Source organism: Stenella coeruleoalba (assembly GCF_951394435.1).
Source record: "Stenella coeruleoalba genome assembly, chromosome: 6".
Lineage (NCBI taxonomy): Eukaryota > Metazoa > Chordata > Mammalia > Artiodactyla > Delphinidae > Stenella > Stenella coeruleoalba.
In genome coordinates this window covers 89,335,960-89,350,889 of record NC_137151.1, presented here as the reverse complement: position 1 = coordinate 89,350,889, position 14,930 = coordinate 89,335,960, and the positions used below count along the sequence as shown (strand labels likewise).

The window sequence follows — 14,930 nt, the reverse complement described above, 5'->3', positions numbered from 1 at the left end:
ATCTGACGGGGGCAGGTGGGGGTGAGTAGGAGAATGTCCTGACCCAGAGGTCAGGCAGCTTAAGGAGCAGCCCTTGGGGAAGTGGCTAACACTGGGGGACGGGCAGAGCAGCTGGGCTGTTGGTGTTCTAGGGGGAGGGAGGGCAGGAGGATGGGGTGCCCTGGAGGAATGGGAGGTGGAAGAGAATGCTGGCAGGCAGGCAGGCAGGAGTGCGGAGTCACAGCAGTGGCCCCTTACCCTAGTGACTGGTTCAAGTTTGTAGCCAGGAATTGCCCCTTTCCTAATTTCTCACACAAAACCAAGGAAAACTGGGCTAGGATTCCCATCTGGGAATTATTTATTCTGAAAATCCCGAATTGCACTCTTTTTATGACATTTATTTTTACATGCCTGCATTTATAGACTTGAAGTATCTTTATAACCCCTGTTTGCTTGTTCCTGTTCATTTTCACTATAGTAACAAAAAAGAGAACATGAGTACGACTCATGGAAACAATTTCTTTGAGTCATGAGGTTAATACTGGTGGGTGGAGGGCATTAAGTTTTAGGACTTATTCTTCAAACTAACTTCCGTTTAACTACAATTTGGAGTCCTCCTAAGAGTAGCTATGGCAGCTATACTAACATAAGTGGATAAAGAAAAACAAAGCTGCTGGACATTCATCTTAAAATGGTTGCCTAACACTAAAATTACAAATGAATAGTATGGACCTCAGTGTGGATTTACGCTTTCGGAAGGCATCAGGCTTCCAAAGAGCTAGAAACTTGAATACTTCCGAAAAAGAAAATACATGTACATCTCAGCAAACCCAGTCGTGACAGATATATTTAATAAAATTTCCGAAGTGATTCAGTATAGAATTGAGCACTGAAATTTTAAAGAACAGAATGTCCCATGAGGAAACTCCCTCAAATGTACACATGCATAATTCTTGGATTGTGAGTTATCATCAAGAGAGGGGTTTGAGAGAGAACAGAAATAGGAACTTTCTCACTCTGAGACTGGGCTTTTCCTCAAAAGGGAATTGCCACTAGGTTTGCATTAGAGAAATCCTGCTAATATTCATGCAAGCAAACTACAAGGGGACAACATTTTCCCCACCACCACTGGTCTCATTCTGTCAACATTTCTTAGAAGTGATATAGGGAAATTTCACTGCCATGCTAACAGGAAATTCATGTTGGCCATGTAGGGTGCTACATGGTGGACATTACTGACACGGGGTGAAAGTGGAGCAGTATCTCTCTGAACATCAGAGTGAAACAGATTTCTTCTACAAGGAGATGTGACTATCAGCCTAATGAAGACCCAGCCTGCAGTGCACACAGACTCTCATGGACAAACTTAGATGATTAGAGCTGGAAAGCATTCTTGAGAGCAAATTGAACTGTTCAGAAATTGCTCCATGGGGCTTCCCTGGTGGCGCCGTGGTTGAGAGTCCGCCTGCCGATGCAGGGGACACGGGTTCGTGCCCTGGTCCGGGAAGATCCCACGTGGGGCCCGTGAGCCATGGCCGCTGAGCCTGCGCGTCCGGAGCCTGTGCTCCGCAATGGGAGAGGCCACAACAGTGAGAGGCCCGCGTACCGCAAAAAAAAAAAGGAAAGAAATTGCTCCATGATGTGTAAGCCATCTCCTGCTTTTCCTTCACAGGTTCCGGTTCAGTGGTAGGATCCTTGGTCTTGCACTAATTCACCAGTATTTGTTGGATGCCTTCTTCACACGGCCCTTTTATAAGGCTCTTCTCAGAATGTAAGAGTGTTTTTATTGCTTATGTAATTAGCATGTAAAGAATGTAATATTTCCTTTATCAAAAGGGGTCTTTTGACAATGTCATTTATCGGCTCACTATCTCAAATCTATTACTTAATAGTGATTTAGATTTCTGAAACTAATCAACTAATATAATTTCAAAAGTGGTTACTGGATTTTTCCAGCTTCTGTTCCTTTATTCCTGTCTTGCTCCCAAAGGCTTAGTTTTGCTCCACTCTGAATAATTCATTCTCATTTGTTGCTACACATGTGTCTTCAAAACACTTGTACTTCAAATACAGTGCTGGAATTCCTGTGGTATTAATGCCGATTATTAATAGAATAGTTGTGGCTTAGTCTTGGTGACTCACAGCCCCCCATCTTTCACAAGATGCATTTTACATTTTGCTTTATGCAAACTTTCAACTGTTTATTCTTGGTTCATATTTTCATTCTCTTTTTTTTTAAATGTGTTTGTTTGTTAGAGGTGTGCGATATTTTTAAAGTCTCATATTTATCTTGAGATCTCTCTATATGCAAGACAGTCATTTACGATGGCAGATGAAAATTTAGCATTCACAGAATTTTTTCTTCACTGTTAGCACAATGAAAGATTGCAATTATTGTGAAATGTAGAGCAAACAGTTTCTGTCCTAGAATCAGTAGTCATTTTCAAGGATGAACAGAAGAAGGCAACTATCTGTGAGGGTAGTAGCTCAAACTTGCAATGAGAAAACACAGAATGATGGCATGGCTCTGACCAGCTCATTCCTTAACCAAGGCCATGTATCTGCTTTCTGTCAAAATGGAAGCCTAGAGCTCAATTGAAAGCAAAATATTTCTAATAGTTCTTAAAGAGGGTCAGTAGGAAGACCTTTGCCATCCTCCCTTTTGGTATATGGACCGATGAAGTCCTGGGCACCTGGACACTGACTTCTGCCTCTCTGGTTCTTCTGGCCCATTTGCACCTTCCCATTTCATTGCCTTATCTCTCATTTTCCATTTAAGCTTCCTGAAAGAGTAGTCTACACTGACTGTTGACACACCCTCAACACATTTTAGCCTGGCTTTTTTTCCCACCAATAACCTATGGAAGCTTTTAAAGAATGTTTTTTAGTCTTTGTCTTAATAGACCATTCTGCTGCTTTTGATACTGTTGACCCCTCCCAACCCCACCACCCATTTCTCTTGCGTTCTTCCTTCACTGGCCTATGTGACACTGCTCTCCTGGTTCTCCTTTCACTTTTATGCCTCCTTTGTGGATGTCCTGACTTGCCCTTAAACCTCAATGTTCCTGAAGCTTCCATTCTTGTCCCCTTGCTTTCCTCTCTCTGTGTGCTCTCATGGGCTATCTCTTTACCTGTCTCATCTACTCTCCAATCCGCACCCACAGACATGATCTCCCTTGAGTCGTAGGCTCAAGCGGTCAACATTCCACTGAATATCTCCTCTTGTATGTCTCACAGGCACCTCAGAATCAACATGGTTAAAACTAGACTCATCAATTTCTCCTGACCTAAAAATGTACCTTCTCCCTTATATGCCCAGTCACAGATCAAGGTGCCAACATTCTCAAGTCACTCTGGTCAGAAATTGGGCGTCATCCTCAAACAGGGATGGTGAATACACAGCACAATTTCTTCTCTTCCCCACCTCCCACCCCATTCCCATGGTACAGGTCACAAATCATTTAGGTACTTTTTCCTGCTGAACTCGTTGTAGCCTCAGGAATTTTTCAACTTTTGGCCCTCAAGACTGCCAATGAATCAGAGTTGTCTTGTAACTTGAGTTCATTTGCCATCCTGTTTTAGATATACTTCTTTATACTACCCAGTAAAACCATTTATTAATTTCCACATTCACCTCCTAAATAATTCTTAAATTCATCTTCTCTACCCTAATAGCTGTGCCCTAATTAAAATCCTTATCTTATTTTGGCCAGATTACTGTAGTGATCTATTAATTGGTTTCCACCCCCCAATTTTAAGTAATCCTCAACACTGCCACTTCCAGAAGAACAATTTAAAGTCACATCTCATGTCTCACCATGTCATTCCCTGTTTTAAAACCTTTCAGTAGTTCTGAATCACCAAGCTCCTTAGAATGACGTTCAGACCTGCTCCCAGCTACCTTTCCAGCCTCATTCTCTAGACATTCTGTCTTGTGGTTAACTCTCTGGTGCTGCCAGTATGCTTGGAACATCTGTATACTCCATCCCTTTGTGCTTTGTTCAGGTTGTCTTCTTCTCCTGTCTCTCTTTTTCCCCTTCTTCTCCTTTTCATCCATTCCCCTTTACCTCTCTAGCTTGAAACATCCTGCAAACTTTAATATAGGTATCATCTGCTCCAAACGGCTTCTTCTAAATCTCCAGGTCAAAGTAAATGCTTTGCATGTTTGCTGTGGGAGGTCCCTATATCTACCTTATCTTTTTTTTTTTTTAACTGAAGTGTAATGTACATATAAAGAAGTGCACTAATAGTAAGTGTTACCCACCCTAGGCTATCACTTATCACCTTACGTTAACTTATCTATTTGTGTCCCTGTCTCTCCCACTAGACCATTAGCTCCTTGAGGGCAGTAACTGTTTATCAAGTAGCTATTAAGATACTTGGCACATACTTGATGCCTAATACATGTGTAGACTGAACTAAACAAAATGGTCTTTGAAATTGGACTGATGGGAGGAAGTTTCAAGACAACTAAAGCAAATCAATTGCTACCATCTTACAACAGGGTCATATAATAGTAACTCCACCTCATGTAGATCTTCTCTTAGAAAACCATTATAACTGTAGAGCAATTCTGTAGCTTTCAGTTTTCAGAATCACAGAAAGAATAAGAACCATGCAGAAAAAAGGGATGTATGTGAATGTGGATCACGGAATCTAGTCTTTTAAAAAAAAGTTAAAGTACAGTATAGAAACATACGAAGAATTTCTAATTAGGAGAATGATAATTTAAGATTGTATAACATAGCCAAAGAATACTGAACCCAAGTTGTCAACTCGAGTTCCATTTCCAGCTCTGGCATTAATCGTGGGTGACTGTGCAAATGACAGCCACTCTTTGCACCTCCAGTTCTGTGTCTTAAAAGACAAAACAAACTGAGTGATTCCTAAGGCATTTTATATATCAGAATTTTTCAATTTTATGTCAAATTTCTGAATTATTTCACTGGTTTGGTTACTAACTTTGACGAAGAACATTCCAGAAATCACTGCCTGTTTTAGTTGATCTTGTTCTTGTCATTATTTCTTAGTTTCTTTCCTCACAACTCTGGGTTTTTGCTAATAGCCATGACTACATTTTTTTTTTTTTCTATCTGTTTATCATCTTAGTCTCTGTGACCTGAGTGATCTAGAATACCTTGATGAAGAATTTCACCAGAGCCTGCAGTGGATGAAAGACAATGACATCCATGACATCCTGGACCTCACGTTCACTGTGAACGAAGAAGTTTTTGGGCAGGTCTGTGTGTGTGAATAACTGGTGACTAAGTGTGGTAATTGAAGGCTATTGGTTGGTGAAGAATTAATTCAGTGGCCTAAGATCAGATGCTTATTTATTTGTGGTTGGTTGGGTGGTTTAAACCCAGGTTTATGTACAGTTACAATATTCTTGGTTATAAAGGTTATTCTAATGCCGACTTCAGATTAAAATAAAATTTTCTAATTTGTAGACTGCACTATTTGTATGTTGTAAACAATCTTTTTATTTCCAACTAAAATATCCTCATAAGATATTAGAATGTGCCTTGTACCAAATACAGTTTTTAAATATCCATGCTACCCCAGAGTTGAATATTAAATTATTTAGTTGGCCCTTGTACTTACCTCTCATTCATGTTTAACAACTGAAATGGATTGTTTTGAAGCTGAGGGAAAGTAAACAATATTTTGGTGAACGTTTGGAAACATATTGTTTTTTTAAAAAGTTGGTAGAAGAGTTGGTCAAAAGATTTTCAGAAATTATATGCTAATTCATAATTAATATTCTTAGTTAAACATTAATACTTGGCTGGTCTCCTGAATTTCATATTTTGGAAAAGAAGTTCTCAGTTTAACATTCACTTGAATGTAATTCTGCTTCCTTAAGGTAAACGTTTACCTAAATATTGGCTTTCTATATGTAGTTGATTGTGAATCCTAAAGGAATTTGTGAAAATGTCTTTTTGTCAAACATTCAAATAGCAGTGGGACAGAATCTGGAGCCCTTTTGTTTCCATTTAAAACACTTATTTGTTTAATCAGGATTTAAAGCTTAACCTTGCAACACATATATATATATTTTTTACGATATGCGGGCCTCTCACTGTTGTGGCCTCTCCCATTGCAGAGCACAGGCTCCGGATGCGCAGGCTCAGCGGCCATGGCTCATGGGCCCAGCCGCTCCGCGGCATGTGGGATCTTCCTAGACCGGGGCACGAACCCGCGTCCCCTGCATCAGCAGGTGGACTCTCAACCACTGCGCCACCAGGGAAGCCCCGCAACACATATATTTTCAACCACTGAGGCTCTCAGACGTCTGCTCATTACTTAGCTTTCCCTGAGCATCAGTGGGTGCCTGGGCTCTGTGCTGGTGCCACACACCCTGCTTGTGGGATGTACCCGGGCCAGGGCAGAGACAGGTAGCTGGCTGATTCTAGCTCATTGGTAGCAGTGGTCTTACAACATCAAGAGTATTGCTTTATGGTCAGTCCTTTTGTTTTTTAATCACAGATTACCGAACGAGAATTAAAACCAGGGGGTGCTAACATCCCAGTCACGGAGAAGAATAAGAAGGAGTACATCGAGAGGATGGTGAAATGGAGGATTGAGAGGGGTGTTGTGCAGCAAACAGAGAGCTTAGTGCGTGGCTTTTATGAGGTAAAGACAATCAGCAGGAGTGGGGCTCTCAGTCTGATGTCAGCAATACCTTGGTCCACTTCACTGTACTTCATATGTGTGCAATATTTCCATTTCTCTTTGGTATATTTACCGTTGCTATTTCAGTTCAAACACTTCAACAATTTTTCCTGTATGTTTTAAGAACACAAAAAAAGCTTATTGCCCTGTTACAAGAAATCACTGAAATAAAATGACCTGCATTCAAATAGCATTTGACGATTTAATGACCACTCATAACGTTTAAGTCACGCATTTTACTCATGCTTAGATATGTGTAATCAGATCTCATGCCTGATATGTGAAATGATCGTATCTGAGGGTCAGAATGAGTTGTAACAAGTCTTCCATATGACTTCTTCTGTGAAAAAGCCATAGCTAAAATAAAAATAAACTGTGAAAGTGACTGGAGCACTAGATCTTCTCCCAAAGAGAAAAAAAAACTGGATTAATCAGTGACCAATTATAAAACAAAAATTCTGTTGAAAACCTCATCAACCTTGTACTAAAAATATATTTATAGAGAGCTTTACATGTTTTAAAGTGCCTCCACAGAATACACCCATAGTATTCCCAACACTCCCTGTGCCCTCCTTTTCTGATGAGGCTTAATTATAGCTGAGGCTTCTCCAGGTTCTTAAGCCATGTCCTATATTCTTTTTATTCCACAGGTCGTGGATGCCAGGCTGGTATCTGTTTTTGATGCGAGAGAACTAGAACTGGTCATCGCAGGCACAGCTGAAATAGACCTAAGTGATTGGAGGAACAACACAGAATATAGAGGAGGTGAAATTTGACTTATAGATGGCTGGATTTAAAGTTTCAGATTAGAGGGAAGCAAGCGGTTTGGCACGTTGGCCTGGATCCAGGACAGACAGAGGCACTTGCACTCTAATCATAGGTCTGATGCAGGCTCCTTTGAGACCTTGGGCAAGGTACATGCCCTTCTTTCCCTAGCTACCTCATCTGTCAAGTGGAAGGAGAGCTGTTTACACACCATCTGAGGATGTCGTAACTCTTAATTGTTAGTGAAGGAATGTGGCCATAGGAACATCAATTAATGGTTTTATGGTGGTGTTAGTGAAGCACCAGGGAGCTCATACCCAGCTGGTCAAACTCCACCTATTCTGCCTTCATCCTCAAACCTGAAGAGGCATACCCTCTGAGCTTCTTAATGAACAAACACAGTTTTTCTACATTTCACTTGAACTGCTTACCAGTTGTAATTCACAGTTGAAACACGTGAATGGAGTAAGATATGGTTCTCAGATTTCAAGTTTCTTGAACAAGCCCTTCTAAAATTCAAGCATTAAGTTCAACTGAAAAGGAAACTGCTGTAAGGTTAGTTAAAAACTACACACGTCACCAAATGGGAAGTTTTAGGACTGGCACTTCTGTAGATCAATACAAATTTTCAATTAGTAATTGGCATCGAAGCCTGTGACATTTGCTGAATCAAGACGCATGGAAAGGGACCTGATGCTAACCCAGAGTTAAAGTTTTATTCAATACTTTTAATCAAAGAAAGAATACATTTTCTGAAATTTATTGTAGTGTTATAAAGTGTTCAGAAAGTCGTGACAAATGACGGTTGGTTTTTGTTTCTGTTTTTGAACTCAGAATGTAAGAGGTTAGCAGTGGTTCTGAACTTGGAGAGTGAAGAATACAATCTTTAAGTCACTGAATTAATCACTTAGACTAAAATGAGAGCTGAGCAGTTCTCCAATTATCTGTAAATTGAAACAGAGATTTAGAAAAAAAACAACAATTAAAAAGTTTGGAGTACAAAAAAATACCTTAACGTTGGCTCAGTTGCTTTTGTTTTGGCCTCTGCTTGGCTCTTCCAGCCCATCACTGTTGCCCTGGGCTGGCCTTGCCCGTCCATTTTCTCTGAAAGATGATATTAAACTGCAGTGTCCATTGCTGCTATTTCTGAAGTCCAGTTGCTGTAATAACTCTTTTCCAATTGGCCCCGTGTATAATCCAAATATGACCTTGGCTATTATAACTTTGTTAACTATTTTCACTAACTAGAACACAGTTTCTCCAACATGCTACATAACTTACATCTTACCATAAATGCTGTTAGCTCATTCCTTCCCCCCCGTCCCCAAACCCCAGGAGATTCTAATAGCAATGCCATTCATCAAGTCAGCCAGTTTTGTATTTACACGGTATAGACTTTTATTCACTGTATATGACTAATCGAGTCCCTATTTCTATGGTTATTGTCAGTCTTATCAAGTGAAATCCTTGAGAGGAGAGGGCTGGGGGGAGGGGGCAGGAAAATGGCGACATGCCCAGCTGCCATGTTTGCTAACCCAGCTACTTGGCACTGAATGAAGGGGCGGCTTTGCTGCCATTTGCCATATGTTCACAGGGCAGCTGTTTCTAGAGAATAGGATGAGACATTTTCACTCCTCCTCCTTCTCCAAATGGTTTGGCACAGACAGCAAAGGAGAGGCATAAAAGGGCTGATTCAAAGGGTCAGAAAACTTTAAAGCTATAAAGAGCCAACGCACTTATTTTATAGATTAGGAAAGTATTTGCTCAGCACCAAACAGCTGGTCTTTGCCAAAGGCAGGACAAGGAGCCTATGCATCTCCGTGTCCAGTCTAGTTGTATTTACGCTTCATTTGGATCCCTTTCTTCTCCAAGGGCATCGCTGATCAAATGGTAAACAGTAAGGCAAGATTCTCCCCAACTCCTACAGCCACGGAAACATGTGAGGAAAAATTTGAATGAAAATGGTTTCTACCTACCTTCTATTTAGGACTTAACTACTGCTGACTCAGAATTAGAGTAGCTCTCTATACATTGACTATGTCAGCTAATTGGTTTGAATCACTAACTGTGCCTTAATCCTCGTCAGCCTTCTCTCTGAACTTAATTTTTCTCGGCAGAAGGTTTTAGAATCCACAGCTACTTCCTCAATCCACCTGTGGGATGATACTTTTGACATTTTATTAAATTCTAGTAAAGTATGGAATAAAAGTAACATTTAGGTTGATGATTGAGATTTATTAGTTGAAGGAGTTAAAGTAATAAACTTATTTTCCCTTTTTATTAATAAAAAGTAATTTGCTTTTAAAATATGAACATAATATATAGTTTTAAAATGGTTTGCAATTATATATTGATTTGAATAATTATTTGATTTATGTCTCTCCTTTACCAGAAGCCCTGTGAGGGACTATTTCCTTTGCCATTGTCCCCCAAACTTAGGACACTGCTTGGCATAGCAGCGCTAGAAAATTATTTCTTAAATAAATGACCAAAAGGGTTAAACGTTTCCAGTAACAGCAGTTATATTTTTCAGAAACGGTATGGTTAAAATAACTCATTTGTTTTCTTCCCTCCGCTAGCTTCATTTAGTGACCACTAAATGGAAACAGAGGTTTCTTGGTTTCATTTAGTGTTTTGTTTAACTTCTGACACTCATGTGATCACATTTACAGTGTAATTCCTTGGTCTTAAATTATAAATAACCTTTAACGAATCCAAGATGATGATTTATGTCTGGGGGTCTTTTGTCGACTTGCCAGTGTCGTGGTGACTTAAGATAGAAAACTCAAAGTAACACGGGCTTTCATGATTGCTTTGATAGGATATCATGACAATCATATTGTAATTCGGTGGTTCTGGGCTGCAGTGGAAAGATTCAACAATGAACAACGACTAAGGTTGTTACAGGTAAGATGCCATCAGTTCATCTTTTTAATGCATTAATATAGTTATTTTTGGAATTGCAAATTTTTAATAACTGCTAAGTATACTCAGTAAATACATTTAGGTTTATCTACATATTCGGGATATACTGTCTTCAGACTCTCCTGACTGTGTGGGTCTGTGGTTCCATCACTATGCAGAACATCCCCAACCTAGTCCAAGCATGTCATTAGAGTTGTGAGGAAGTACCAACTCCCATCCAAGAATCCCAGCAACAGCGTCTGCCTTTACAGCAGTTGGATCCCTTCCACAAGAGGTCCCTGGGTACTCTGCAGGCCAGCATCCCTGGCAACTGAAGGAGATAATCTTCAGTCCCTTAAGAAGTGACCCAGTTCCTTGATAAAGAGTCCTCTCTTTTCTTCCATCTAACATTCCACAAATTTGAGATAATATTGAAGTTTAAGAATACTGGGAAAACTAACTCATTTTCTTGTGGTGTTTATAGTTATACAGGGCAATTGCTGGTTGGTTGCAGCTAAAGAAATATCAGACATGAGGAAGCCTTTTGGTCACTCAGGCAAAGCCTTACCAGTAGGCTGGATCTTGGCTCCTTTGGGTCACAGATCTGGGTCTCAAATTTGCAGGACTAGAAGTTCTTTTTGTTTTTCATGCACCTCAGTTCGATCAGGGACTAATGCTAAGTTGACTTAGGTTCATCGATACGCCCACTTTATTAATCTCGAATGGGAAGTATACATGGTTTGAGCTTCTAAGCTGGTCAGCTGTACAGGACGCTGTATCTTCTACAAATCCTCCGCATCCCCTTTCTCTTTATAATGTTCTGTCCTTCCTTGGTATTCTCCAGCTCTTTGTCAGAATTCTCGTGTTACAGCTATTCTATGTCTATAAAGTTTTATCTTTTGAGCTTTTCCACCAGTGAGCAGCAGGCTGCTCTTCCCCAGCACCTCTGCACATGAACGATGTCAACCTTGCCTGGAGCCTGGTCTCTTGGCTTCACCGTCTCCTTCTGTTTTCTTGGGTTGATAGTTTGTTACAGGCACATCCAGCATTCCCTATGAAGGATTTGCTTCTCTCCGAGGGAGTAACGGCCCAAGAAGATTCTGTGTGGAGAAATGGGGGAAAATCACCGCTCTTCCCAGGTAAAGTAGAAGATATTTCTTTACTGTCACTACAGTGTTCTAGGTAGGACCTTTAGTATATATATATATATATAGATTTATTACCATTTTTATGCTGAAAGTTTGGGAGAGTGGAAAAAACTTTTAGAATGAATTTACCTCAGATTACCTTTTTAAATGAAGGAAAAAAGGTCTTCCTGGTCATACTTGGAATACATACATACATATCTTTTTTTATTTTTATTGGAGTATAGTTGCTTTACAATATTGTGTTACTCTCTACTGTACAGCAAAGTGAATCAGCTATACGTATACATATATTCCCTCTTTTCTGGATTTCCTTCCCATTTAGGCCACCACAGAGCACTGACTAGAGTTCCCTGTGCTATACAGTAGATTCTCATTAGTTATCTATTTTATACATAGTATCAATAGCGTATATTCATACGTACATATCTTAAAATACAAAACGCAACAGAACCAAAGCACTTGTTAGCAACAGGGAAAGCAACATTGGTCATCATACTTGTGGCTTCTTATGATTGTGGCTCTAATTTACGTTTCCAGAAGCTCTAGTTTTAAGTTTATCATTGGTAACTATTTAGAATCCCTTCACTAAAAATGACCATTGTGGTTTCTAAGGAATATTAAATCATGTAATTGTGCTCTGTGCCTCTTCAGTCTCTATCATACATGCCTTACCTCCCTGGGAATGCTCTCTGCATTGTACTCTCATTTGTAATAAGATGATACATTTCCTTGGAGTGGAAAAATTTGCTTTTCTGCTGCTACTAATAAATGTAAGAGACTAGTAAGGCAGTCTTTGTGAGTAAAAAAAAAAAGTGTTTTGTGGGGAATGGAGCAAACTGGAGCTGAAGCAAAAGAAAAGGAGGGAGCAAATGAACAAAAGAGGAGTAGAGAACAGTTGGTTTCAGAACTCCTTTATCTAGTCAGCAGTAATATATTGAATTTTTGAGGTAAAAAGGATTGCCTCTCATTTTACTAATAATGAAATTGCAATCTGGGGAGGTTAAATCTTCCCAAGTGATGATATTAGTTTCCTCAAGATGTTATCCTGAGTTTGTTTAAGTACAGTCAGCCCTCTGTATCCGCGGATTCAACCAACCACAGATTCAACCAATTACAGGTCAAAAATATTTTTTAAAAAAATTTCTAGAGGGCTTCCCTGGTGGTGCAGTGGTTGAGAGTCCGCCTGCCGATGTAGGGGACACGGGTTCGTGACCCAGTCCTGGAAGATCCCACATGCCGCAGAGCGGCTGAGCCCAGGAGCCATGGCTGCTGAGCCTGCGAGCCATGGCCGCTGAGCCTGCGCGTCCGGAGCCTGTGCTCTGCAACGGGAGAGGCCACAACAGTGAGAGGCCCGCATACTGGGTGGGGGGTGGGGAGGGTGTTCCAGAAAGTTCCAAAAAGCAAAACTTGAATTTTGCTATGTTATGGCAACTATTTACATACATTTACATTGTATTAGGTATTTCAAGCAATCTAGAGATGATTTAAAGTATACGGGAGGATGTGCATAAATTATATTCAAATAACATGCCATTTTATATTTGAGCATCCGAGATTTTGGTATTCCCTGAGGGAGCCCTGGAACCAATGCCCTGGGGATACCAAGGGACAACTTTACAAGTGACTTTGAGAAACCTGTTAACAAGACTGTCTTCTTAGCAATTGCACAACACTGGTTCTTAAGAATAACGTTCTAAGCATCAACATGTGAAAAAAAGCATGCTGAAAATACAGATACAGAGAGCAATGAATAGAGCAAGCTCAGGGCTGCCTGAGCCTCTTCAGTCGCTTTGGGTGCGTGTCAGTCTGTGAACAGAGGCACTGCATCCAAACACCTAAGTAATTAGCTGGCTTACCTGGTGTTCCAAATGTAAGAGACTTTAATTTCATTATTTAAAGAAGTACTTTATTTTGTTTATGTCTGAATCACGCTTTTTTCCCCTCAGACCAAATTTGCAACTCAAAAGCAGATTTACAGTATCTGAGTAGGACCTTTCACTTTTCTGAGAAACTCAAGGATTAGCATTAAAGAGGCAGGAAAGGACAGATGAATTGTGTTCTTCCTCTTGAAATCTGTTTTTGTAAAGACTTGCTTATGTAAAGTAGACGGAATAAACTGTAACCATAGGCAGATATATCAGCTGTTCATATTTAATCACTGTAATTTTCACCAAACCTGATGAGCAGAGAAAGGCAATTTGGTATAAACAACAAACTTAAGCTTCAGAGAGACTGGACTCTATCCCAGTTCTGTTACTTGCCCACAGTGGGCTCTTGGAGATGTTGCCTAATTGTTCTCAGCCTCTGTTTCCTCATCTACCTTGTAGGTTAGTAATTCTGAAGATTAAGGGAAATCGTTCATATAAAACATTTACTACTGACCCTTGCCCTGAGTAAGCATCCAGTCGATGGTGGCTGCCATTATGATTTCTGTCACCATTGTCTGTAATATATGTCAGACTGTAGCATATTGGAAAGAGCACACAGGGTTGGGAGTTAGACCACCTGGGTTCTTGCCCACCTCTGCCACCAGCTAACTCTGGGACCTAGAAGATCACTTGATCTCTGGGCCTCCATTTCTCCATCTTTAAATGGCCAGAGAAGGGGTGGTATATTAGGTTTAGTGGAGCAATAAGTAGCACCAACAGGTTGCTGAAGAATCTTGGGGGTCGGGCCCTATTCACTTGTCTGCTTCCGCCTGGAGCTCCAGGAAGTTCGTGTGCTGAGTCATCATAAATGGTGGGTTTCTTCACATTGTTGCATACATACGGTTGAGCAACAAGCGTTGTTGTTTCTTCCTTTCTGCACTATGACCTAAGGCTCTAGGTTCTAGATTCCTAGCTCTACCTAGATTATAAAATAGCCATACATAAAGATGATATGAGGCACATTAGGCAAGCAGACCATTTTCATACCTTGTCTCTAACAAGCCCTGACTTTTTAGGTCCAGCAGGAAGAAAGAGCCACTTGGCTATTCTAATTCACAGTTCATCAATTTATAGAGCCTTGTTAGGAGGCATGAATGCAGACCTAAGCCCTGTGATACACTAGCAATGTGATCCTAAGAGCCTTGATCCACCTCTGAAGAGTAGGAATAACGATGCCATGCTCAAAGAGTATTTGCGACAAGTGAGTGAGATAATGTGTATGAAAGTTCTTAGGGACAGTGTGTTCTCTTTGTTCTTTTAAACCTTTTATTGTGAATCTTCTGTGAGCCACCATACTGCTGAAACTATTAAAATGTGCTCCACAAAAAAAGTACATTTGGAGGAAAAACACAAAAGGAAAACTTCAATGCATGACCATATAGTTTTATCAGAAGTGATTTCTTTTTGTTTGTTTGTTTGGGTTTTTTGTTGTTGTTGTTTGGGTTTTTTTTTTTTTGCAGTACGTGGGCCTCCCACTGCTGTGGCCTCTCCCACTGCAGAACACAGGCTCCGGATGCGCAGGCTCAGCGGC

The 14,930-nt window shown here is 40.4% G+C and overlaps 1 protein-coding gene across 6 annotated transcripts in view; it reads left to right on the top strand.

Annotated features, from left to right (window-relative positions):
- HECW2 (HECT, C2 and WW domain containing E3 ubiquitin protein ligase 2) overlaps window positions 1-14,930 on the top strand; it is a 416,399-nt gene that overhangs the window by 382,398 nt on the left and 19,071 nt on the right. For all 6 annotated transcript variants that reach the window (XM_079924631.1, XM_079924629.1, XM_079924628.1 and 3 more), the window contains 6 exons: window positions 1,652-1,750; window positions 5,089-5,218; window positions 6,469-6,615; window positions 7,305-7,419; window positions 10,241-10,326; window positions 11,350-11,462. In XM_079924631.1, the coding sequence (XP_079780757.1) occupies window positions 1,652-1,750; window positions 5,089-5,218; window positions 6,469-6,615; window positions 7,305-7,419; window positions 10,241-10,326; window positions 11,350-11,462 (690 nt within the window). The remainder of the gene's footprint in view (window positions 1-1,651; window positions 1,751-5,088; window positions 5,219-6,468; window positions 6,616-7,304; window positions 7,420-10,240; window positions 10,327-11,349; window positions 11,463-14,930) is intronic.